A 26,300-nucleotide genomic window follows, 5' to 3' on the forward strand; every position below is an offset into this window, starting at 1 on the left:
TGAAACTTTGCTAAAAAAGGCCTGTGAGATTTGTTTTTGTTTTTTCGAACTCTCGCGAGGAAAAATACGGGCGAGGAATTTTGGTACTGAAGGGATTTCATCGTTACCTTTGAAACATATGTATGTTAATAGACTGCTCATCCCCTTCACTTGCTAACTTACGTTCAACATTTTTCGGGTCCTCATCCCCACTGACGTTCCTTTTCTATCCAACTAATTCAATCATGTATACTACATACAATAAATTTGTTCAAATCTATCAAACTTTTTTACGACATATATACATGTACTTACGCATAAGTATACATATGTATAACCAACAGCGACTAATATTATTAAAAAGTAAATTGTCACTTGTAAATCATACCAGGGCCTAAACCATCTAACATATTGTACTTTTTAACTTTACATAAATAAAAACAAGAGAGAACGCTATAGTCGAGTTCCCCGACTATCTGATACCCGTTACTCTGCTAGTGAATGTGCGAAAGAGACTCTTCAGCACTGACAGTTTTTGGCGGTTTGTGGGCGTTATAGTGGGCGTTACATTACTAACAAAAAAGAAAAATATTATATCAAAACATTTTACAAAAGTGTGGGCGTGACAGCTTTGGGCGGTTTGTGGGCGTTAGAGTGAGCGTTGCAAAAAATTTTTTTGCATATCGAAAAAAAATTTACAAGACTAATAAAAAAACGAAACGGGTTAGAGTGGTCGTGGCAACATGAACCGACAAATCTGCGCTGCGTCTATGTCTCTGTGGTGTGCATGCTTAATCTAGCTTTTATAGTTCCTAAAATCTCGACGTTCATACGGACAGCCAGACGGACGGAGAGACGGACATGGCCAGATAGACTCGGCTATTGATCCTAATCAAGAATATATATACTTTATATGGTCGGAAACGCTTCCTTCTGCCTGTTTCATACTTTTCAACGAATCTAGTATACCCTTTTACTCTACGAGTAACGGGTATAAAAATAATTTGGGAAACTCCGAACAACCTTTAGCTGCTCAACAATAAATAGCTACAAGGTCCACAAAATTAATCTTCGTCAAAACATATTTGTTTATTTTGTCAATGTAGAAACAAATAAAAAACATGTCTCTACTCTACGAGTAACGGGTATAAAAATGGCGGTTAGTAATCGACAAATTAGATTAATAACAAACTGTTGTCCGATAAATTCCCCCTGCCTAGAATTGGTGATATTTTAGATCAACTAGGTATTTTATGCCTAGACATAATGTCAGGTTGAATGTTTAATTGAACTCAAAGAAAGTTCAAGAGATGTTACGTCTCTTTTAACGATCAATGGCTCATATCGCGTCACACGATTTCCATTCGGTTTAAAAATATTGCAAAATTGTTTTCAGAGAATGATGACTAAGCGTTCTCTGGACGCAAAACTTTTCAAGCATTCCTTTATATGGATGATGTTGGGTCATGCAGCTGCCAAGACTGTGCAGTAGACTAATCTCATACTCTTAATATTGTAAGCCGAAGTAGTCAGTGGTAGCAGTTGCGATGCCCATAGTGCAAACCGCTGTTCTCGCACGCATTTATCTGTACGGCGCACATTTCTTGTTCTCTTTGTTATCTACCTACGTTAAGCTTGGGCGCTGCATTTCGGCAGTCTGTCCCGCCAATTGTCACTTCTTCGTTTTTCGGCAAAGACTCAACTTGTGCATTTGATATCGCTCTTTGTTGGCCCTAGCTACCGTAAACAATTCGCAAAATAAACAGTATCGGAAAATAAACAAACTTTCTTCGGCTACTTATTATTCGCAACAGCTATTGAAAAAGCTCAATAGCTAAACATTGGTGACCCCGACGTGATCGTGTTAATTTGCATCCATTACTTAATGCATTTATCCCGTTTATAAATAAATATTAATACATTAAATCGCAATCAGTTGGACAAGTGAGTGGTTGTGTTTAAGCGAGCTAGCATTACTTATATACATATGTACATACATTGCTACATATATCGTTACGTGCATTGACTCCGCTTGTATTTTCGGCATTTATTTTGTGCTTATTTTCCCACTGAACCGAATTGAAAGCGATTTGTTGCTATGCCCGCTGAAAGTGACAAAAACAGGGTGACTTTTTTAAAGCGCAAAGCCAATGCGCTGTTCAGCAGGTTGCAGAGGCTACAAACGTCGCTGTCTAATGAGACGCTAAGCGGATACGACGAACCCACTCTTACGGTGATGAGCTGCAAAGTGCCTTCAATGTTCTGCATACAGAACTGGAGGAATTGGATTTCGACGAAATTGGCAGTGAAATGAGCGATAGTGTCGATGAATTTATCGTTGAATTCAAGGCTAGTGTGCGCGCGGAAATAGCCAAACGCAATGTGCATTTGGCGCCGCACTCAACGCAGCCGCGGCCGAGGCCGATGCCGTTGCCGCCTGTGCAGCTGCCAACGTTTGGCGGAGGCTACGCAAACTGGGCGGATTTTTACTCCGTGTTCACGAGCATAATCGACAGCCATCCGGACCTCTCCAACATTGAGAAATTTCAACATCTGCGGTCATGTTTGAGGGATTCAGCGCTGGAAACTATCCGATCATTGGAGATCTCAAACAGCAATTACGAAGCGGCTTTAGAGTTGCTTCAAAAAAGGTTTGATAATCGGCGTCTCGTTTTTCAGGCGCACATCACCGAGATTTTGGGTTTAAAGGTAGTACGAATTGGTTCAGTGGCATCGCTTCGGGAATTGTCGGACAAGTTTAACGCTCACATTCGTGCGTTGAAGGGTTTGGGAACCACTGAGCAAATCGCTGGCTGCATCATAGTGCAAGTGCTGCTGCAAAAGCTGTATGCGGCGAGCCAAGCTAAGTGGGAGGAGCGCTTGGAGGATCCGGTCTTTGCCAACCTTATTCAGGTGGGCAGAAATCGTTCGACGCTAGTTGCTACCACCCAAAATTCTCTTGGTTGCATGCTTTGCCATAGTGCAGAGCATGCCATATATTATTGCCCGCAGTTTAGAGACTTAGCGCCAGTAGATCGTCTGCGCGAGGCAAAGAGACTAGCACTTTGCCTAAATTGCCTAAAGGAAGGTCATCAGCTACGGCAATGCACCTCGAGCCGCTGCCGCACCTGTGAGGCATCATACTCTGCTCCATCTAGATGGTCCGCCTTCCTCGCAGCCACATGTTCTGGTGTCTTCAAGCTCCCACACTGAGCCTTCTGCCCCGCTTTCGACTTCTTCTACTCTAATTGCCCAGGATCTCGGTAGTGACCTTGTGCTGCTAGCCACTGCAACCGTTCTAGTGCAGAATCGGTCGGGACTGTTCGTTCCCTGCAGGGCCTTGTTAGATTCTGGCTCTCAACTACACTTGGTCACCTCTCGGTTTGCAAATCAACTGCAACTTAAGAGGATTGATGGATTCCCGGTAGGAATTGCGATGCGGTCTGCCACTTCGGATTTCTCAACGAGCATAACAGCAGTTATCGCTCCCAATATCACGGATCGCCAGCCAAGTTTAAATGTGGACATTGGGGACTGGAAGATTTCAGAAAACCTGCAGCTCGCCGACCCGGAATTTCATAAAGCTCAGCGTATTGACCTGTTAATAGGAGCTAGCTTGTTTTATGAGCTGCTGTGCGTAGGTCAGATAAAGTTGTTGCCAGGACTGCCACTGCTTCAAAAAACTCGTCTGGGCTGGGTTGTGTCTGAAGGCTGCGCGCGCCCTTGCGGTAGCGCCTTAATAGCTTTACGCGTTCCTTCTTCAGCCAGCAAGGAAAACGGCATTGATGTTGAACTTGATTCACTTCTGCAGCGCTTTTGGGAGGTAGAAAATTGTCCCGGCCCAATTGTTCAAGCCACTAAGGAGGAGCTAGATTGCGAGGCCCACTTTGTTAAAAATTACACCCGATTGCCAGCTGGCGATTACTCGGTACGGTTGCCGCTAAAATTCCATTTGGACTCTTTAGGAGATTCCTATACTCAGGCTTTGCGGAGATTCTTGTCGCTGGAAAGGAAGCTTACAAAGCACCCTGGAATCCGTCATCCTGGGCTCACCGTCGCACACATTCAAGAGGGTACTCAGATGATGCTGCGGTTGGTGCAGCGCGCCCAGTTATGGGAGGACATGCAGTCCTTAAAAATGCTGGGAAGAGTTTCCTCGTCTAGTCCCATATCCCCGCTTTCGCCGTTCCTGGATCAATTTGGACTTCTTAGAGTAGGCGGTCGCCTCCGGAATTCGTTCTTGGACTTTGATGGCCGCCACCCGAAAATCCTTCCAAGGTCCCATCCGGAAACTCTGGCAATTATTTTGCATTACCATGAAAGCAATCTTCATGCCGGACCTCGAGCTCTTCTGGGTGCAATTCGATCCCAATATTGGCCTATTGGGGGGAGGAAGACGGTTACCAAGGCCGTGAACAAATGCATCAGATGTTTTCGGATTAAGCCGCGGCTGATAGAGCACATAATGGCGCACCTTCCCAAGGAGCGCTCGGAAGGATCTCACGCTTTTGAGGTTGCTGGTATAGACTTCTGAGGACCCTTCTTTCACAAGTCGGATACTCGCAACAAGCCCGCGGTTAAATTTATATGCTTTGCAACCAAGGCAGTGCACCTGGAGCTGATCAAGGATCTCTCGACAGTTACGTTTCTGTGCGGACTCAAGAGGTTCATATTAGAGGGCTGCATAACACCATTCTATTTGTTTGCATTTAGAGTACTCATTCGTTTTAGTATGTATTCAGAATACATACCATTCAGTTGTCGCGATCTCTTTGCGTTCACTTCGTATGCGTTCGGAGTTTTGGGTACCCGAGCGAAATGAAGGCAATGAATGCGTGCGAAAACTAAATGAAGCCAATGAATTTTCAATAGAAATTCAGAGTACTCTGAATACTTTATGTTGTCATTGTGTAAAATGAGTTCGGACAGCGCGGAGGTAAGTCTAAGTTTTCTGTGTTTGTGTATTATTATGTGCGTGTGCGTCTTATTTAATAATATTGTAGCATTTGTCTAATACGAATATATAAATAACAGATAAACGTTCTGCCATTTCGCTTAACTCGGAAAATATTAATAAAATTATGTTTTTACACAATAACATTGAAAATTAAAGAAAAAAAATATATATATTTATAAGATAAGAATATAATGTATTATCAGTTAAGTAATAATAAACAATAATATTAAAACACCAATTTAGCATCTTTTATTGAAACTCACACACACACACACATACGCAGACAAGACATTCGAATCACCCATTCATTTTACTCGGTCTTCACTTCATTCGTTTCAGAATGTGCCGTTTGGATTGAATGAATTGAAGTCGGCGCGCGTTGCCGACTTCACTTCGTTCATTTGCAAACGCGCCGAATTCACTTCGTTCGTTTCAACACGAATGTCTCATTTGCCGGTTTGAATGGTGTTATGCAGCCCTCTAATACCAGTCGCAAACACAAGCGCAAACTGCACACCATCACCAGACAGTTGGATCAGTCGAAAGAAGTCACTGAACTTTTAAGGAATATATACGTTTATACATATCGGTTGACAAAACTGATTTGAACGTATCTTTAATATTTCGTTTATTGTTTAAACACGACCCCTTCTATGGCACATGGCTATTGTCCATATGAATTAGTTTTCGGCAATCAAAGCAATTTGCCATATAATGTCGATGACTATGCAAGAGGGTCCGTTTACAGTAGCAGGAGTAGTTGATAGGGATAATATAATAATTAAAAGCAGTAAAAATAAGCATTAAACAGTTCATAAGGATAGATTAAATATTTTTAATTCCTAACAAGAGAGATCGTTATAGTCGAGTTTCCCGAATATCTGATACCCGTTAATCAGCGTTACAATGGGCGTGGCAAAAATATTTTTGACAAATCGAGAAAAATTTACAAGACTATCAAAAATGTAAAAAAGTATCAAAACCATTTTCAAAAGTGTGGTCGTGGCAGTTTTTTATGCTTGTAGCGTTAGGCGTTCAAAATATCTAAACATTTTTCAAAAGTGTATTCGTGGCAGTTTTGGGCGGTTTGTGCGCGTTTGATTAAAATTTATAGGACTAATATATAAAATAAAAAAAGGGCGTGGCAGTTTTGAGCGGTTTGTGGGCGTTAGACTGGGCGCGGCAACATGGGTCAACTTGCGCTGCGTCTATTGTTCTGCTTAATATCAACTTTCTAGCTTTTTTAGTTCCTGAGATCTCGACGTTTATACGGTCGGACAGACGGACATGGCAAGATCGACTCGGATATTGATCCTGATAAAGAATATATATACTTAATATTCTGTTACATACTTTTCAACGAATCTAGTATTTATTGTTTCCGAACATAAAGTATTCTTATTCGGTATATACTAACTTTTCGACAATATATAATTTCGTTTATATTTTGATGAAAATCGGGTGACCTGAAAAAAACCGTGTTTTGTCCTTCTATACGACAATTTGACAACGTAATTTTGTGACCGAAAGCGGACAACAACATCATAAAGTTTCCATAAATTTAAATTGAAAATATTCTGGACATATTCCGAAGTTTAAATATATTCAGAATTCTTTCACGAATTATGTATTGCGCTAAGCTTTGAAGGCGGAGCAAACTCAACTTCCTAAGCTACCCGGTTGAGAAAAAAACCATAGCACCAACCGAAAAGAAGATCAAATCGGTCGTCAACTTTCCGAATTCCACAAGGCAAACATCCTTTAATTAAAGACTACGCCCTGGTGCAAAACCTTCAAGCGACAGAAAATAAATATAAAGGATGAATGAAATCTGAAAGTGACTCAGGATGGAATAACTTTGACCTATTTAAAACAGTTGCTAATATCTGCAACATTTCCTAAACCAATCAGCTTGCAACAACCTAGTTTCACACAGTTGCAATCAAGTATGGCTATAAAGGCGTAAAAACGAAACGGAGGATAAGCAGTTACATTCCGTAGAATTCATGAGCGAAAAGACCAACGCCAGTAAAGAACATACCGTTTCTATGAGCTCGAGGTTTTAGTTATTGTAAATGCTTTGATAAAATGTTGAGTTTAGCTTCTTGGTAAATAATTCACTGCGGTTATGGTCATCACAACATTGCCTAAAAATAATATTTTGTACAAGGATACAGGTTTTTATTTATTCCAGAATCTATGGATAATAAAATTATCAATATAGCACATAAGGAGGCCACTTTGGTATGGAGAATACTCGGTATATGTATACTGGAATAGAGGTAATTTATACCAGGTATACAGATGAAGCTAAAAAGAATAGTCAAAGGATGCTGGAAAGTATCAAGTATCTAAGCTATCACATCGCTTACGAAAAAAAACGATATAGCTGCATGAAATTAACAACACTCCACCTCCAACTACGAAGTCTAGTGTGTTTCAAAAAACACACGACGAGTTTTGGAAACTTTTTATCGATTTGGAAATAGAAGAAATGAACGATAAACAAGACTAAAGAAATATAAAGAAAGTGGAGATACTGAGTTTGATAAAAAAAACAAGAGAGAACGCTATAGTCGAGTTCCCCGACTATCTGATACCCGTTACTCAGCTGGTGGAACTGCGAAGTAGAGTCTTAAACACTGACAGTTTTTGGTAATTTGTGGGCGTTAGGGTGGGCGTGACAAAAAGTTTTTTTGCAAATCGATAGAAATTTACAAGACTAATACAAAAATGAAAAAATATGAAAACATTTTTTAAAAGTGTGGGCGTGGCAGCTTTGGGCGGTTTGTGGGCGTTAGAGTGGGCGTGGCAAAAAGTTTTTTGGCAAATCGATAGAAATTTAGAAGACCAATACAAAAATTAAAAAATATTAAAACATTTTTCAAAAGTGTGGGCGTGGCAGTTTTGGGCGGTTTGTGGGCGTTAGAGTGGGCGTGGCAACATGAATCGACAAACTTGCGCTGCTTCTATGTCTTGGGAGTCTGTATGCTTAATATCAACTTTCCATTTTGAAAAATTTTGTATGTGTAAGATAAAAATTTAAAGTTCAGAACAGACCATGTTATCAGGAGACCTACTTAAGACATCATTAGGAAAATATCCAATCACCCAAAAATATCGAATATCAGATACGCGTTACTAGTGGGAGCGGGAGGAGATTTTAGAAAATTTTGTTTGGCAGGTTTAATAACAAATTTTTAAGATATTTTAAAAGTGTGGACGTAACAGTTTTTTAACGTGTTGCGAAGTTCTGAAACAAACTTGCGCTGGACTCAGTTCTCTAAAATATGCAGTATAATCCCCACTTTCTAGCTTTTTATAGTTCCCAGATTTCGACGTTCATACGAACAAAGAGACGGATTGGCAAACGTGGCCAAGTGGGCTAGTAATCCTGATAAAATATATATTCACTTGACTTAATCGCACTCTACTGCCTGTACTTTTTGATGAATATAGTAAACCCTTTGTAACGGGTACAAAAATCTTATTCCCTTGTTTTAATGTTTCATGTTTAATTAAGTGTTCTTATACGGTACACACCAGGTTTTTTTTTTTTAATATATAATTACTGCTTTAGCTTGCCGAAGCAAACATCTTTTCCTGCATTATTTTATTCTGTTTGCATACCCACAAATTAATGTTTTGTTTTTATTTATTTCATTATTTTTCTTCCCAATTTCTATCAATATACCAAAAAAAATAATTGGCCACGTCCACTCAACAATAAATGTAACCGCTACTGGGTTGCCATAGTGAGTTATTCGTGAAGAGTATTTTATAATTTATTCTTTGCCTGTCTCCATTTCCCTTGCACTCCCACTATCTGAGTAACAGAATGACGAGAAATACGATTATAACGTTCTGCCTTGTATTTGAATTGCAATTTTTGTTCACAAATACCATTTTATAATACGTTCCAAGATCTAATGCAATGTACGGTTTATAAAAATAAAGAATTTTGATAAATATTGTATATCTAAAAATAAATCTGTGAGTATTTTTCTGGCTTGTGGATAAAATTATCTTTGAGTTACATGACATACGGAATATTTATGTTTGCTTTTTATTTGGTTTTAAGTATTGTTTTTGTTTTAACAAAAATAGTTGCAGGGCTATCATCGTGTTAAGTCTAAATGTTCTTCAATGTTGAGATGCATCCACACAATTCACACAGTCCACATGTGTTTTAATCGCGTCAATACAAAGTTTATTCCTCGTCTTTAATTGTTTATTTAGCTTTATATTAAAAAAGTGTTATTTTTTTCATTTTTGATTCTTCATTCAGCTTTAAGCCAAACAAGCTGAAAAAATGAGCGTAAGTTAAACACCAAGAAATTTATTTCAAGTAAACGTTTCCAAGTTTCCAAAAATTAAAATCTCACTAATTTTCCACATTTCTTTAAAGATTATTTTTTGGACTAATAATTTGAGTGATACCAGGAATTTTGAATCTTTTCAGAGGATATTAAAACCGAGAACGTTTTTGATTAGCTCAAAAAATATATTCAAAGATCGTTAATAGGAAGTTAAGGCTTAACACCCAGTTTCCAACAATGGTTACGAGATAGCTTCTGTATTAAGTAAAAGAATATGCCCATATAATATATATGTGAAACGGCATCGTGTCATCTAGATTATTTAAGCAATTAAGGAACACCGAAAAAACTATTGCCGATCCCTCCTTCAAAGACCTAATAAAAAATTTTTTTACGACAAATTAATTTACCTTTCCATATTTCTTCTTTAAGAACACCAAAAAACTTCATTAAACTAAAAATGGAATATATTTCGTTTGTCTTGCAAGTTTCGGTCTATATCCCAGATACGTTTTCAATCACAATCACTTATCGAGCCTATCAGTTTATGTCCATCTTTCTGCTCATCTACCGTATGAATATCGAAATCCTAGTTTAGTTTAAAATTAGCCTTGCAGATTCTTTCGGTTCCAACGCAGCACTTGCGTGACAGCTACGGCTACAATTTTAAAAATGTTGGCAATTTTATTATTTATTATTTTTTTTTTTTCCATTTTCTATTGATTTGCAAACAACTATTCGGGCATTCCCACAAATAAACGATATACCCACAATTTGGCTGTTGTGGATGGATTTTCCATATTTATTTGGCTTTTATCTACAAAGTCAACGGAAACCGAGGGAGTAGTGAAAAATTTCGGAAAACAAGCAGCAGTTCTTGGAAAGCATCATTAGTGATAGGGGTACCGCTTTAACATCAGGAACAGTTCTGTAGTCGCGAGGGATCTCAGCATCTGAATCTCACCACAGGCAATGGTCAGGTGGAACCTATCAACAAAATTGTCATACCGATGCTCAGCAAAATATGCCAAGACAACCCACTTAACTGGTATTGCCACATATACAGATTTCTACGTAAAATTTACAACAGTCGACTTCAAATTACCAAATTCCGTACCAAATTTTGACATAGTTATATTTTAGAAAAAAAGACGACGAATTTAAAAAATTTGTTGACGTTTCTTCTAAAGGTTGTCAGGAATTTCTAGAACCTCGAGAAATAATTACAAAAATGTATTACTGGTCACAAATTACAGACCACAAAAACAGACACCATTACCAAAACACCAGAAATATCATTTGATCTAGTTCTATTAGACACAATTGATATCCTTCCTAGATCAGAATATGGAAATGAGTATGCACTAACTATCAATTGCCATTTAAAGTGTAATTTCACTTGCTTAAGGTATTTTTGAAAATTTCATACTTAAGCTTGGCAACATGTCTTTGGAACCTGCATGCTTAATTTAAGCTTTCTAGCTTTTATTGTTCCTTAGATCGAGGATGATTAAAAATACAAGAGAAAATGCTATAGTCGAGTTACTCGACTATCAAATACCCGTTACTCAGGATTTTTTGTTTTACATATCCAACAAAAATTGAAAAAAACAAAAAAAACTAGAGAGAACGCTATAGTCGAGTTCCCGGACTATCTGATACCTGTTACTCAGCTATTGGAAGTGCGAAGGACAGTCTTCAACACTAACCGTTTTTGGCGGCTTGTGGCCGTTAGGGTGATCGCGGCAAAAAGCTTTTTTGCAAATCGATAGAAATTTATAAGACTAATACAAAAATGAAAAAATATCAACACATTTTTCAAAAGTGTGGGCGTGGCAGCTTTGGGCGGTTTGTGGGCGTTAGAGTGGGCGTGGCAAAAAGTTTTTTGGCAAAACGATAGAAATTTACAAAACCAATACAAAAATAAAAAAATATCAAAACATTTTTCAAAAGGGTTGCCGTGGCAGTTTTGGGCGCTTTGTTGTTAGAGTGGGCGTGGCAACATGAATCGACACACTTGCTCTGCGTCTATGCCTCTGGAGTCAGTATGCTTTCTAGCTATTGTAGTTCCTGAGATCTCGACGTTCATACGGACGGACAGACTGACGGACATGGCCAGATCGACTCGGCTATTGATAATGATCAAGAATATATATACTTTATATGGTCGGAAACGCTTCCTTCTGCCTGTTACATACTTTTCAACGAATCTAGTAAACCCTTTTAGTCTACAAGTAACGGGTATAAAAGGAAAAACAAAATTGCTGTGTATACGGTCTGTGGACGTTAAAGTGGGCGTATCCAAAATGTCGATAGAATTTGAAAAGTCAAATGAAAAAAAAAAGATACTTTTCAAAAGATTGGACGCGGCAGCTTTGGGCGGTTTGTGGGCGCTAGAAGGGGTGAGACAAAATCAGGAAACACACTTGCCTTGAGTCTTTTTCTCTGGAATCCACAACTTAACCTCCACATTCTAGCTTTTATTGTTACTGAATTCGAGGCGTTTATACAGTCTAATAAGGAGTCTAATGGCCACAACCGTTTGCATGGAAATTTTACTCCAGTAAGTGGCATACAGCCCCTCGGATCTAAAAAATCTCAGACTGGGATGACAAGGTGCAGGCAAAAGGAGCCACAGAAGACCTAAAGAAATCCGGTTTATTATTTTTTATTATATTCATAAAGACATTAAAAAGTTTTTAAATTTATTTTAAAATTCTTTAAAGTATGAGATTTCCTTGTTCCAGCTAAGTGCAGACCGACCCTTTTTTAATTTACGTCAATATAATTAAAGAGACAGCAAAGCTTGTGGGGCAGTGAGGACTGACTACTGACGAACGGTTCTAAATCTATTTTTTTTCCATTGGTAGTATTTCTGGGTTTTTGTTTGCTCTTGTTATGTTGGACAAGCAAGAGGCTTACCAAGATCCTGCGAATAAAATACGGCGAGCAAATGGCGGAAAACTGGTGCCTAAAGGCCTGGGGCCTTCTTTGGTTCACGCACATATCGAATAAGCACATTGTAGGACTTTGTTGCAACAGCCATACCCGAGTACATGTATAATACGACCACCCACTTGAAGGCCACAAAATATAATTGCATAGTCAAATGCTGACCAAAACATTGTGCGTGCCTATAGCACTCCTCCTCCCTTAAGCGATACTTATAAAAATACTTATAAGAAATATATAAGAGCGCAGCTCCGCGTCGACGGCAGCAATATACTTCCTATAAGATTAAATTAAATAAATAAATTCAAAACGACACTGTGTTAATATCACTGTATACCGCGTAACTATCGGTACCCTACAATACCCTTTAACACATACAAACATTATGACTCATTCTTAAATCACTTTGACAGCAAGATAATGTACCATGCGCGCAGGATGTGAAGTTGGTCAAAATGGATAAAAAATATGAATTTCGCCATTATCTTAGCGAGGAGATTATCGGTGCTGACGAAACGGAATAAGGAAACAAGTGGATTAGGTTCTAACGGGAAGTGTCGAACAGCAAGATAATCCTTACTTAAGTAAACATAATTTTTCTGATTGGCAAGTAAACAACAACGATGCTACCTTTATTTGATATGATACCTTTATTTGTTTACATTTACAGATTACGTTGCACATATTGCTAACACAAAAAATTTCTGAAAGTTGAACACATTTCATTCTTATTTTTCTCCCCCACTCTCTCCTTCTCCTAGAAAACTTGCCCTCTCATCACAGCTTCACAGCGTAGAGCCCCTTGCATTGCCGTCTGCTGCGCTTCTTGCACAGGATCTTCGTAAAGATGTTGTGCCCCTAGCCACTGCCACCGTACCAGTTCAGGAACCTTTGTTCCTTACCGTGCCCAATTTGGGTTCTCAACTGCACTTTTAACATTCCTTTTCGAAAATCATCTTCAACTTAAGAAGACACAGTCATCCTCTTGTGTTTCCGGATAGGCAATTCTAGTTTTGAAACCATCTCGTGCATATTTAAATGCGATCTCGAACGTCTAAGTACTCAAACGACATCACTGCTGTTATTGACTCAAATATTACCGATAGTAATTACCCTGTCTTAACATTGACATTTTCACCTGGAAAATACCCCAAATCATTCAATGCCAGTCTCTTCTAATATCTATTGTGCGTCGGTCAATTCAAGCTTCTGCCGGGATTGCTCCTAATTCAAAATATCCGCTTAGGCTGGATTGTGTCTGGAGGTTCCACTCGCTCAGATGTCTGGGACCCCATAACTAATTGGCCATTTATGACAGTAACAGAGAAGCCAGTACTGAAATTTTGTCGAAGAGTCTTGCTTGGAAAATCTCTGTAAGAATTAATCTAGTCGAGCTCACTTGCCTCCCTATTGCCCTTCGTTGACCAAGGTGGACTTCTTAGAGCAGATGATAACCAAACCGTAACCAAATCATCGTACCGAAGAATCGTACTACAACAGTATAGACAAGGCGAACACCTTTAGGATTCTGATGAAACCGACGCTTCCAAAACGGGGAATAAGTCGGGACTTGCAGACGCCTTTCTAAATTAGGGGATTTATTTGTTGCCCCAGTTTAGAAACACAATTCATTTTAAATGAATCGTAGCCTAGGTAGGCGATAATCTTTCGTTGTCTATGCAGAGAAGCTGCGAGCTGCGCTTATTTTTTTAGCGCGCGAGTCCCACGGCCACACCTCCCGCCCAACCGACCGAGGGGCGCTGCCGTGTATCTCGAATCGCGGGAGGATAGACGCGATATAGAAGACCGTAAAGGGCGAGAAAATATATATATATACTATAATAGTAAGATCTTAGAACTAGTTAAAAACGTTAATATTGATCGCTTTAAGAATGGCAGAGAGTCAGAATTAGAGATAATAGGATAGAATCTATTATAGTCAGAACATAATACTCTAGGGATCATGCAACTCATAGTTAGATCTACATTGATTTAAAATTAGATCACCCTCTTAAAGTGTAAGTCGCGTGTATCGAGTTGGCACTACTGAAGGTCATAACATTACACTTGGAGCTTAACTTAGGTTGAATACGTTATCACGGCACCAGGTTTGAAAGATATCTAGATCGTATTGTAAGTTTAAATAGCAAGAAATGTCCTTATACTGTAGGCATAGTTTTACATCATCAGCGTACATGAGTACACGCGAATACTTTATTATTAAGAGAAGGTCGTTAATAAATAAGGTAAAAAGGAGCGGACCTAGGTGACACCCTTGTAGTACACAGGATTCGATTCTGATAATACAAGAAAGAGAATTTTTAAAGAGGACCCGTTGCGTCGTGCCATTCAGTTAACTATGCGGATCGATGTCGATAGGCTAGGTTTTACCGGCCGTTGGTAATCCGACGCACTTAGACCATTAGAGGTTCATTGTGATACCGTGTATGTTTTCCCCTTTTGCCCGTCGAGGTTCGTGTGAAGTTAGCAGTTTCCCCAGCCAGAGGCAATGGTTAATTTTTGTATCCGATGTGGATCGTGTCGGACAGGTCGGACGTGTCTATCAGGAATCTGCTTCCTAATTGAGCAAGTCTTTTCGCTTGCAGTGCTGGACAGAGGCATAGTAGATGCTCTACCGTTTCTTCCATTTCTTCGTCCCTACAGCTACGGCAGAAATCGTTAAACGGGGCATTTAGTCTTCTGGCATGGGTGCCTATCAACCAATGCCCTGTGATGACTCACATAGCAGTTCTAAGGTTTGCTCTGGTCAATCTTAAAAGTTTTGATGTTCTCTTTGAGCTTATTTTTGGCCATATTTGGCGTGTTAGGCGACAGTGTGTGGTGTTTTCCCATATGGTCTGTTTCTTACGGTTTAGGTTTTCCCTAAGTAGTAGTTTACAAGTTGCTAAAGGCATACTCATGCTCTCCATCTCTTGTATGAGTGGTGCGGTAGTGCCTTCTCGAGCTAGTTCATCTGCGATGGAGTTGCCTTTTATGTCCCTGTGTCCGGGTACCCTTATAAGGCTGATTACGATTTCTTGTCTCATCTCGTGTAAAGATGATCGGCAATTCGGTACTGTTTTCGAGTGACTTAAGATTGAGCCAATCCATTTGATAGCTGCTTGGCAGTCACTAAAAATTTTTACATGTGAGTTTTCCGGTTTTAGAGATTTTAAGTGTTTTAGGGTCACCCTTATTGCTGCTACTTCAGCTTGTAAAACGCTGCAAGGATCGGGGAGTCTGAACAAGATGCGTAGGCCTAGCTGTTCGGAGTAAACTCCTCCTCCTACTCTTTTCTGTATTTTTGACCCGTCCGTATAGAAGCATATAGCATTCTGGGGGTCAGGTGTCAGTGAGTTCCAATCGTCCCTCTCTGGGATGATTGTGTTGAATAGTGTTTGTATGTACTCCGTTGGAGTGCAGTAGTCTGTCCTGGAGAGGACTATTTGAATGTTTTTTAGGATACATGAGTGACCCGCTTCTTGTGGGTTCCACTGTTTGGTATCTCTAAGGCTGATGGCCGCTACTGTAGCCTGTTCCATGCCAGCTAGTTCTGGGCTTGGGAGGTTGAGTATGGCATTTGGAGTGGTGCGTAAAGCATTGCTGATGCAGAGTGCCGCCGCTCTTTGCATTTTTGGTAGCATTTTTATGCTGGATTTCTTTTTCAGAGGCGGCCACCATACCACGACCCCGTACAGTAGTATTGGTCTGACGATGGCCGTATATACCCCGTTTACTATATAGGGTGTCATGCCCCATTTGAGCCCTATTGCTTTCTTGCACGTGCAGAGTGCTTTTGAAGCTTTTTTGTATCTGTCTGTGAGATTCAAGTTCCAGTTTAGTTTCCTGTCAAGTATTACGCGCTGTACTGAAGGAAAGTTTTTGATTGTTGAGGATAGGTGGGACTAAGTCTGGTATATTATACTTCCTAGTGAAGAGAACCAGCTCGGTCTTTGAGGGGTTAATTCCTAATCCGTTATTTTTGGTCCAGCTGGACAAAACACTGAGTTTTTCGCTCATGAGATCGCATACCGTTTGGGGGTATTTGCCTGTGAAGATGATAGCAACGTCATCCGCATAGGCTATTATCCTGCAGCCCCCCCTTCCATGTCGCATAGTATCGAGTTGACTGCTATGTTCCATAGAATTGGGGAGAGGACGCCTCCTTGCGGAGTGCCTCTGCTGACGTGCCTAGTGAGGGTTAACGCGCCTAGTGAAGACATAACCCTTCTGCAGGTGAGGAGTTGGTTTATGAGTCCCACCAAGTGGCGGTCCACCCCATGGTCTGTCAGGGCTCCGGTAATCGCCGTTGGGATGATGTTGCTAAAAGCTCCTTCTATGTCCAGAAGAGCTACCAGTGCATAATCCCTTTGGGACATTGATTTTTCTATCTTGGAGACGACAGAGTGTAGTGCTGTCTCTGTCGATTTCCCCTTCTTGTAGGCGTGTTGCGTGTCTGTGATGAGACTTGGGTTGAGAGTTGATCTCAGATGCAGGCCGATGATTCTCTCAAGGGTCTTTAGTAGGAAGGATGACAGACTGATTGGGGGTCGTGTGTGATGGTTTCCCTGCTTTGGGGATGAAGACAACTCGGGATTTTAGCCACAATTGCGGTAGGTGTCCAAGAAGGAGGGACCGTTTAAAAATTGTCAAGAAGCCAGTTTATGGCTATATTTCCCGCATGCTGGATTTGTGCGGGTATGATTTTGTCTGCACTTGCAGATTTGTATGGTTTAAAGCTGTGTGGCGTTTGTTTGTTGGGAGGTGAGAGTGTTTTGGCTGTTTCCTGGAGAAGAGTCTGGTGAAAGTCTAGAAGTATCTCCAGAGATTACTCACTCGTGCTGGTCTAAGAGCCATCTGCTCTTTTAAGGTAGGATTGGGAGAGTATTTTTCTAAGTCGGGCTGCTTCAGTTGTATTTTCCATTTCTGAGCAGAAGGAATGCCACGAGGATCGCTTTGCTTTCCTGATGGCTTTTATGTAGTTTGCAAGGGCTTTCTTGTAGGCGGTCCAGAGGGCCTTCTCATTTCCTGCCTTGGCCCTTTAAAAAGGGTTCTGCAGTCCGTTCGGAGGGGGGATAGTTCTGTTGACCACCAGGGAGGTTTTCTTCTTCTTTTGGGCTTGCTATTGGGGTAGTCCTTTTTTAGTGCATAGTTGCAGGTTTCTGAGAAAATTGAAACTAGTTCGTTAAGACTATAAATTGTTTGGGGGTATGTAGTGGGATCCATTGGGATTTTTTCATTTAAAATATTTTTGTATTTTTGCCAGTCTGTTTTCCTTGGGTTTGAGAAAACTGCTGGTTTTGAGGGGTTGGTTGTGAGGGTCGTTTCTATATACCTGTGGTCCGAGAAAGAGTGTTTATCTAGCACCCTCAGGTGAGTTACCGTCTCTAATAGTGGTTTAAAAACGAGAGTTAGGTCTGTTACCTCTTTTCGGTTCTTAATGATAAAGGTGGGGTCATAACCTTTATTACATATGAAAGGATTTGAACTAAAGATAAAGTTAAAAAGAGACTCACCGCGGTCGTTTGTGTCTGAACTTTCCCATTGTGTATGGTGGGCGTTAGCTTCACAGCCCATTAGTAGGCATATGGAACGGAGATGGCTGACTCTCCACGGTGGCTGCCGCGTTATCTGCATCGCTGTAATTATGGAGCAGAAAAATGCTAAGGTGCTTTTTGGCTAAAAGGCAGGCCCTTACTTTACCTTCGCTGGGAGCTGTTAGAAGCTTATATTCCTTAGTCCCTAATCCTAAAACCTTTCCTCCCACTATCCAAGGTTCCTGGATCAGGACTATGTCGGCTCCATCCCCAGCCAGATGGAGTTGAAGAGCAGCAGAAGCTGGAGGTTTATCTACAGCAGCCTCACGGACATCTGCTGTGGGCATCTCCACCATGGTTGTATCGGCTCCCTCCTCGCCCGATGTGGGTAGGTCCGTCATTGGACCAATGTTCGCAAGGCTGCGGAGGACTGAGGCATCAGTCGAGTAGTCGTCCTCGGTTTCCGATGCCTCGATCTCGGAGGCGATCTCCGCAATCACTCCTCCACCGCCTTCCTGATCCTCCTTGGCGGAGTCCGATTTGTAGACTTTTATGTTCACTGACCTAAACCCGAAGTTTAGCTCCCCGTGAGCGGCCTCAATGGGAGCTAGGGGCTCCTTGCTTAGAATGAGGATGGCCTGGTTTGTTGGCCCCTCCATCTTGTCGACCTTCACCACTCGCCAGTCCGAGGTGGAAGGTGCGGGTACGTCCTGGGAGCGATCCCTCTTAAGTGGAGGTCTCTTTTTGATCTCCGTGGGCTTGGGTGGTTTGGGGGCTTCCTTGCCGAAGTTTGGCAAAACGGATTTAGCCCATTCCACCTTCTTAATCCACTCAGCCGAAGGAGCCGTTTTTGATCTCTCCTGGCTGCGTAGGATTTGACCTGCAGATCGTTTCTCTGCTTAGGTATGTTTGCCTTTACCGGTTGCCACTGAGTGCTTGCCGTCCTTGGCTGCGCCTGAAGCGGGCATCATGACACTAGGGCCTGGAGATATTCCCCTGGCGACGGCTTTGGGCGGCTTGCACTCAATCGCCTCAGATTTGAGGCGGGGTTCACCCGAACCCGATTTTGTGGTGGGAGCCAGGCAGGTGGACTCACTCGCCAACTTCGCTGCCTTGAGGGTTGTTCGGCCAGACTCAGTCGTCACTGCCGATTGGGTAGGGTTTTTGGGATATCCGGACTCCTTTTTATATTTGTTTATAGACTACATGTGATTCACAAGTTGCGAAGAAATTGAGGGTAAGGCATCTTAGAACAGGGGGTCGCCAGGTACCCTGAGCTCTCCGTTTGAGACTGAGCTATTTTGTGACCCGGGCCCTCAGTCAGGCTGACTCTCGGCACGGGTCGAGTGACACCTTAGTCTGGCCCGGGACGCCCAACTACCATTTGCCAGCATCCTCTGGCAGGGACATAACCTTGCCAGGGGACCTGTTTCCAGCCGCCCTCGCATGGCTGCAAAAAACAGCCAATAATAAAGTTTATTGGCCCAACAAGAGCTTTATTTAAGCAACAACACCAAAAAAATTGGCAGGTAACGATGCACATATCCCTTATTCTATGATTTCTAGATATAGTTCCACAAAGTTGGAAGTTATTTTATATGGTCGAAAACGATTTTTTATACCTGTGACATACTTTTAAACGCTTCTAGTATCGTGAATCTAGAAACTAGATTACTCTACAAGTAACGTGTTTAATTACATACACCTCAAAATATCTCGTTTGAGAGACCTCAGAATGTCTCTTGTTTTGAATTCAATGGTCCTCTGATGACTTTTAAAACTTTTTTTTAATGGAAAGCAAATAAAGCATTTTTTTAAGAATTCTTTATTGGGATGTCTGTTACGATAAACGCGCATAGCTTTGGGTAAGCATCGATTACAATTTGTACTGCTGGGCGATATAGCTTTTCCTCTTAATTCGTAATGCTCAACATCAATGTATCAACAAATTGTTCATTGCATTGGATCAGTAACTCATTCTTCCATCTCCCACGCACTTCCACTATATATGTAACGGGTATTTATAAGCGTTTCCGACAATATAAAGTATATATACTCTTGATCAGGATCAATAGCCATGTCGGTCTGGCCATGTCCGTCTGTCCGTCCGTCTGTCTGTCCGTATGAACGTCGAGATTAAGCATACAGACTCCCAAGACATAGAAGCAGCGCAAGATTGTCGATTCATGTTGCCACGCCGACTCTAACGCCAACAAACCGCCCAAAAGTGCCACGCCCACACTTTTGAAAAATTTTTTGATATTTTTTCATTTTTGTATTGGTCGTGTAAATTTCTATCGATTTGCAAAACAACTTTTTGCCACGCCCACTGTAACGCCCACAAACCGCCCAAAGCTGCCACGCCCACACTTTTAAAAAAATGTTTTGATATTTTTTCATTTTTGTATTAGTCTTGTAAATTTCTATCAATTTGCCAAAAAAAATTTTGCCACGCCCACAAACCGCCAAAAACTGTCAGTGTTGAAGGCTCTCCTTCGCACTTCCACTAGCTGAGTAACGGGTATTAGATAGTCGGGGAACTCGACTAAGCGTTCTCTCTTGTATTTTACTTCTGCGACAAGAAAGATAGAGGTATGACTTCGGTCGTTTTTGATTTTAATTTTTAAAATCGCATGTCGGAACGTAAATAAAATTCGAATGTATTTTTAGGCTCCTGTACACAGAGGCGTGCGGAACTGACAGGCTTACTAATCGTTTGAGAGATTTGAGTTTCTATGAGTTTCTTTGACTTTCTATGACTACTTTTGGCCGAGAACGACTTTAAGTTTTTTTAACCGACGAACTAGGCCAACTATGTAACCTGGTCGTTTGCAAGGCTCGAGCTCAAGGAAATGGGAAAACTTTTGTGGAGTCAGAGCCATTCTGGCTAGAGGTAATGGGTTCCGTTAATGGCGGCATGTTGGTGATGGGATCCAGGCTGCTGGGTTGTATTTCGCATTGCGCTGCGCCGCCTGCATGAAGTTCTCTTGCGTATAAGCTTCCTGAGATGGCTGGCAGATGGGTGGCAGATGGTGGCGCTGGTTGATGCGGTGCAAGCTTTGACGGTTCAGACCACGTTGTTGCACTCTGCGATGAGTCACCTAAACGTAGCATAGTTCCCTCGTGACTGACGGGGAAAATAGTAATTTTGTTACAGGCGAACTTAATAATCGGAAACTTAATGATAAGGTGTAATGCGTCATTGGATTGCAGAACCTTTACGGACGATACGGACATGAGGTCCCCTATGGGGGTGTTGGTGGGCTCCTGCAGCCAAAAAGATCTTAAGTCTGCGTAATCAAGAATGTTTGGGCTAAAGATGTTCATTTTCGCAAGTGTCACGGCTAACATTAAATTTTGAAGCTCCATCATGAGCATTCTATTTCTCGCGAGCAATGTTTCATACAAATGACCGGTGTCAATTTGCGACTCTTTTGCTGTCTTGAGGATTAAGTTGACGGTGGCAGTTAGTTTATTGATTTGACTCTGGATCTTGGTATTGATTTCTATTTGCCTATTGTTCGCGTCGACCTACCGCGCCTCTAAGACCTTACTCTTCTCCAAATCACTGGCATCAGGTGTGCCAGCTATAACCTTTAGTATGGAGCCCAGGAAGTCCAGGCATCTGGCCACTCGATGGTGCCCGCCCAGCGCATCCAGCAAGTCCCGGAGGTGTGCTGAATCTACACCCAGCTGATTTTTCATGCGTGATTGTGGAAAGTGTCCGAAAGCAAGCCGACCGTCTCCTCTACCACACGTGCGTACAGCGAAAGATTCTCGAAGTGCCTCACATAGGCAGAATTTTTCCACACCAATATATTTGGCGCGCGAATAATAGGAGATGTGCGCTGATGACAATGATAAATACACGAGAAGGATAAGATTGGTCCTGTGGGTGAAAGTTTAAATAGTTAAATTTTCTGTTCTGGAGACAAGGGAAACCCAACACCAATAATAAGAAAAATGCTTAAGAATATAATATGCTCGGATGGCACTAAGCTTAGATCTACTACATATTGCGCCAAGTGGCTAAAAAATATAAAATTAAGCGGTACACAGACATCGCTACTGAGCGCGGCATTATACCCGTTACTCGTAGAGTAAAAGGGTATACTAGATTCGTTGAAAAGTATGTAACAGGCAGAAGGAAGCGTTTCCGACCATATAAAGTATATATATTCTTGATCAGGATCTATAGCCAAGTCGATCTGGCCATGTCCGTCTGTCCGTCCGTCTGTCCGTCTGTCCGTCCGTCCGTCTGTCTGTCCGTATGAACGTCGAGATCTCAGGAACTACAAAAGCTAGAAAGTTGATATTAAGCATACAGACTCCCAAGACATAGAAGCAGCGCAAGTTTGTCGATTCATGTTGCCACGCCCACTCTAACGCCCACAAACCGCCCAAAACTGCCACGCCCACACTTTTGAAAAATGTTTTAATATTTTTTAATTTTTGTATTGGTCTTCTAAATTTCTATCGATTTGTAAAAAAACTTTTTGCCACGCCCACTCTAACGCCCACAAACCGCCCAAAGCTGCCACGCCCACACTTTTAAAAAATGTTTTGATATTTTTTCATTTTTGTATTAGTCTTGTAAATTTCTATCGATTTGCAAAAAAACTTTTTGTCACGCCCACCCTAACGCCCACAAATTACCAAAAACTGTCAGTGTTGAAGGCTCTCCTTCGCACTTCCACTAGCTGAGTAACGGGTATTAGATAGTCGGGGAACTCGACTAAGCGTTCTCTCTTGTATTTTACTTCTGCGACAAGAAAGATAGAGGTATGACTTCGGTCGTTTTTGATTTTAATTTTTAAAATCGCATGTCGGAACGTAAATACAATTCGAATGTACTTTTTGGCTCCTGTACACAGAGGCGTGGGGAACTGACAGGCTTACTAATCGTTTGAGAGATTTGAGTTTCTATGAGTTTCTTTGACTTTCTATGACTACTTTTGGCCGAGAACGACTTTAAGTTTTTTTAACCGACGAACTAGGCCAACTATGAAACCTGGTCGTTTGCAAGGCTCGAGCTCAAGGAAATGGGAAAACTTTTGTGGAGTCAGAGCCATTCTGGCTAGAGGTAATGGGTTCCGTTAATGGCGGCATTTTGGTGATGGGATCCAGGCTGCTGGGTTGTATTTCGCATTGCGCTGCGCCGCCTGCATGAAGTTCTCTTGCGTATAAGCTTCCTGAGATGGCTGGCAGATGGGTGGCAGATGGTGGCGCTGGTTGATGCGGTGCAAGCTTTGACGGTTCAGACCACGTTGTTGCACTCTGCGATGAGTCACCTAAACGTAGCATAGTTCCCTCGTGACTGACGGGAAAATAGTAATTTTGTTACAGGCGAACTTAATAATCGGAAACTTAATGATAAGGTGTAATGCGTCATTGGATTGCAGAACCTTTACGGACGATACGGACATGAGGTCCCCTATGGGGGTGTTGGTGGGCTCCTCCAGCCAAAAAGATCTTAAGTCTGCGTGATCAAGAATGTTTGGGCTAAAGATGTTCATTTTCGCAAGTGTCACGGCTAACATTAAATTTTGAAGCTCCATCATGAGCATTCTATTTCTCGCGAGCAATGTTTCATACAAATGACCGGTGTCAATTTGCGACTCTTTTGCTGTCTTGAGGATTAAGTTGACGGTGGCAGTTAGTTTATTGATTTGACTCTGGATCTTGGTATTGATTTCTATTTGCCTATTGTTCGCGTCGACCTACCGCGCCTCTAAGACCTTACTCTTCTCCAAATCACTGGCATCAGGTGTGCCAGCTATAACCTTTAGTATGGAGCCCAGGAAGTCCAGGCATCTGGCCACTCGATGGTGCCCGCCCAGCGCATCCAGCAAGTCCCGGAGGTGTGCTGAATCTACACCCAGCTGATTTTTCATGCGTGATTGTGGAAAGTGTCCGAAAGCAAGCCGACCGTCTCCTCTACCACACGTGCGTACAGCGAAAGATTCTCGAAGTGCCTCACATAGGCAGAATTTTTCCACACCAAGATATTTGGCGCGCGAATAATAGGAGATGTGCGCTGATGACAATGATAAATACACGAGAAGGATAAGATTGGTCCTGTGGGTGAAAGTTTAAATAGTTAAATTTTCTGTTCTGGAGACAAGGGGAACCCAACACCAATAATAAGAAAAATGCTTAAGAATATAATATGCTCGGATGGCACTAAGCTTAGATCTACTACATATTGCGCCAAGTGGCTAAAAAATATAAAATTAAGCGGTACACAGACATCGCTACTGAGCGCGTCATTTTAGATTGTCCTTGTGGACCATCCTCCCCTCAATGAGGACCATGGTCCCCATGTCCGCTTCTACAGCCTCGCAAAGCGGTGTGAGCTTGTTGCCGAGTCTTCGGTTGGATTTTACCAACACTTTTTCGCCATCGAATACCCTATTCTGCCGCGAGGCGTTTTCTCTGGCCCTTAGCGCGGTTTGAGCTTTCTGTATCCTATTGTGGATCTCTACCTGTGGCTCATCAGGGTGCGTTAGGACAATGTAAGCCGGTCTCCTGTTGACGACCTAGTGCATCGAATTATTATATTGGATAGTGGCCAACATTACTATTTCGACCGTATTATTTAAGACCTTGTCTGGCTAGCTCCAGCAACGTTCTGTGGAAACGCTTCACCTGCCCGTTGGAGGTACTGTGCAGTGGTGGAGCGTTTGTCATGCTTACACCAAAGTTTTTACAGAGCATGGGGACTGTAACAACCTGTACTTTTAAAGAATAACACAACCACAATTTAGATCGTCAACTTATTTATTACACTTCGATGTGATTGCTTCCAAAGTCAAAGTCAGACTAATAACTACGAATTAAGTATGTATAACAAAAGAGTACAGTCAAGTAAAGTGTGTGAGAGAAAGAGAGAGAGAGAGCCGTCGATCCTCTCTCAGCATCGTGGTGCTGGTTCCCACATCCCTTCCTTCCTCACCAGCTTCAGCTTCAGGGCATCCATGTCGTGTGTCTCGTTCTCTTCCGGGGTCGGCAAGCTTGGTGGTGTCCCAGGATCCAGAGACTGACCCGCATCAAGCATAGGTAAGGGGTCAATGTTAGGCGCATCGGACGGTGTACTCTGTTTCGGAAACTTTTTAATATGACTTACATTCCTCATAAGGGTTCGGCCCTCCCCTTTTACTTTCACTATATTTCCTTTCCTCTCCACCACTTCATATTCAGTAGTGTCGAAGTTCGGAGTAAGCTTGTGGGGAAAAACTACATTTTTAAGGACCACTTTGTCTCCTACTCTGATATCCGCTTCTCTTGCTCCCCTTCTTTTGTCTGCAACTTCCTTTCCCTTTTGCTTAACGATACAGTCTCTATCTTTTTCCGCTGAATCAGAAAATTCGCCTACCAAATCTTGTACCCCTGGGATCTTATCTCGAATGACTCGATTAAACATTAACTCAGTTGGAGCTGTGCCTGTAGTTCCATGAGGAGTGACGTTATACAGCCATCTTTCAATCCGTGCCGGCGGTTTTGATGTTGGTTTAAAAATTGTCTCCAGAGGCTTATGGTCCGTCACTAATTCAAACTCCAGTCCCAGTAAGTAAAAATAATATCTTTCTACTGCCCAGACCAAAGCCAAACTTTCTTTCTCCGTTTGGGAGTATCGTTTCTCCACATCGGTTAAGCTTCGACTAGCAAATTCAATTATTTTTGGCTCGTGATCATTGTTAAATTGTAATAATACTGCCCCCAAAGCTACAGGGCTAGCATCTGCTATCACTCTAGTTTTATTGTTGGGGTCAAAATATGAGAGACTTGGGATTTTAGCTAATGCTGACTTGAGTTTTTGAAACCCCTGGTCTTGAACTGGTCCCCAGATGAACTTCTCATCCTTTTTTAACAACCCACGCAGTGGTTCAGTCAAATCGGCCAGGTCTGGAATAAATTTACCCACGTAAGTGACCAAGCCAAGGAAACTCCGCGTCTCTTCTTTATTTTTGGGTGCTCGAAAGGAACCGATAGCAGCTATTTTCTCAGGATCAGCCATTATCCCTGTATTCGTTAAGATGTGTCCCAAGAATTTGATTTTGGTCGTCTTCCAAATGCACTTCTCATCGTTTAGGAGTATATTATATTCTTTGAAGACCTTACGAACCTTTTTGACTGCAGCATCATGTTCCTGTTCGCTATTTCCAAAAATTATTACGTCGTCGATATAATTCATTACGTTCTCGCACGATGAAAGAAGTTCCTCGAGCCGTCTTTGGAAGATTTCAGGCGCCGCGTTTATGCCAAACATCAATCGCTTGTATCTGAACAGTCCTCGAGGTGTGATGAAAGTGGTAATCGGTCTACTTGCTTCGTCTAGTTCCAACTGGTGATATGCGTCCTTTAGATCCAATCGTGAAAATAATTTGGCATTTCGTAATTTAGTCATAAAGGATTCGAACGTAGGCAGAGGATAGTTTTCACGAAGAATGGCTCGGTTGGCCTGTCGCATATCCAGACATAGTCGAATGTCGCCATTCGGCTTAAACGCAATTACCATCGGGGAGATCCAAGGACTGTGACCACTCACCGGTTCAA

General features: G+C 41.8%; 1 protein-coding gene and 1 long non-coding RNA gene across 2 annotated transcripts in view; one reads left to right on the plus strand and one right to left on the minus strand.

Moving 5' to 3' along the window:
• Positions 1–9,068: 9,068 nt before the first annotated feature.
• The window catches only part of LOC6539140 (troponin C), a 32,262-nt gene continuing 15,030 nt past the window's right edge, over positions 9,069–26,300 (plus strand). The window contains exon 1 of the mRNA XM_002086000.3: positions 9,069–9,254. Coding sequence (XP_002086036.2) covers positions 9,249–9,254 — 6 coding nt within the window. The 5' untranslated portion in view covers positions 9,069–9,248. The remainder of the gene's footprint in view (positions 9,255–26,300) is intronic.
• LOC120320557 lies at positions 9,134–10,823 on the minus strand. Its single transcript, XR_005560053.2, has 2 exons — positions 10,297–10,823; positions 9,134–10,242 (listed from the first exon to the last, which is right to left on the minus strand). It is a non-coding gene; the product is annotated as an uncharacterized LOC120320557 (long non-coding RNA).

This window comes from Drosophila yakuba, chromosome 2L, assembly GCF_016746365.2.
Source record: "Drosophila yakuba strain Tai18E2 chromosome 2L, Prin_Dyak_Tai18E2_2.1, whole genome shotgun sequence".
NCBI lineage: Eukaryota > Metazoa > Arthropoda > Insecta > Diptera > Drosophilidae > Drosophila > Drosophila yakuba.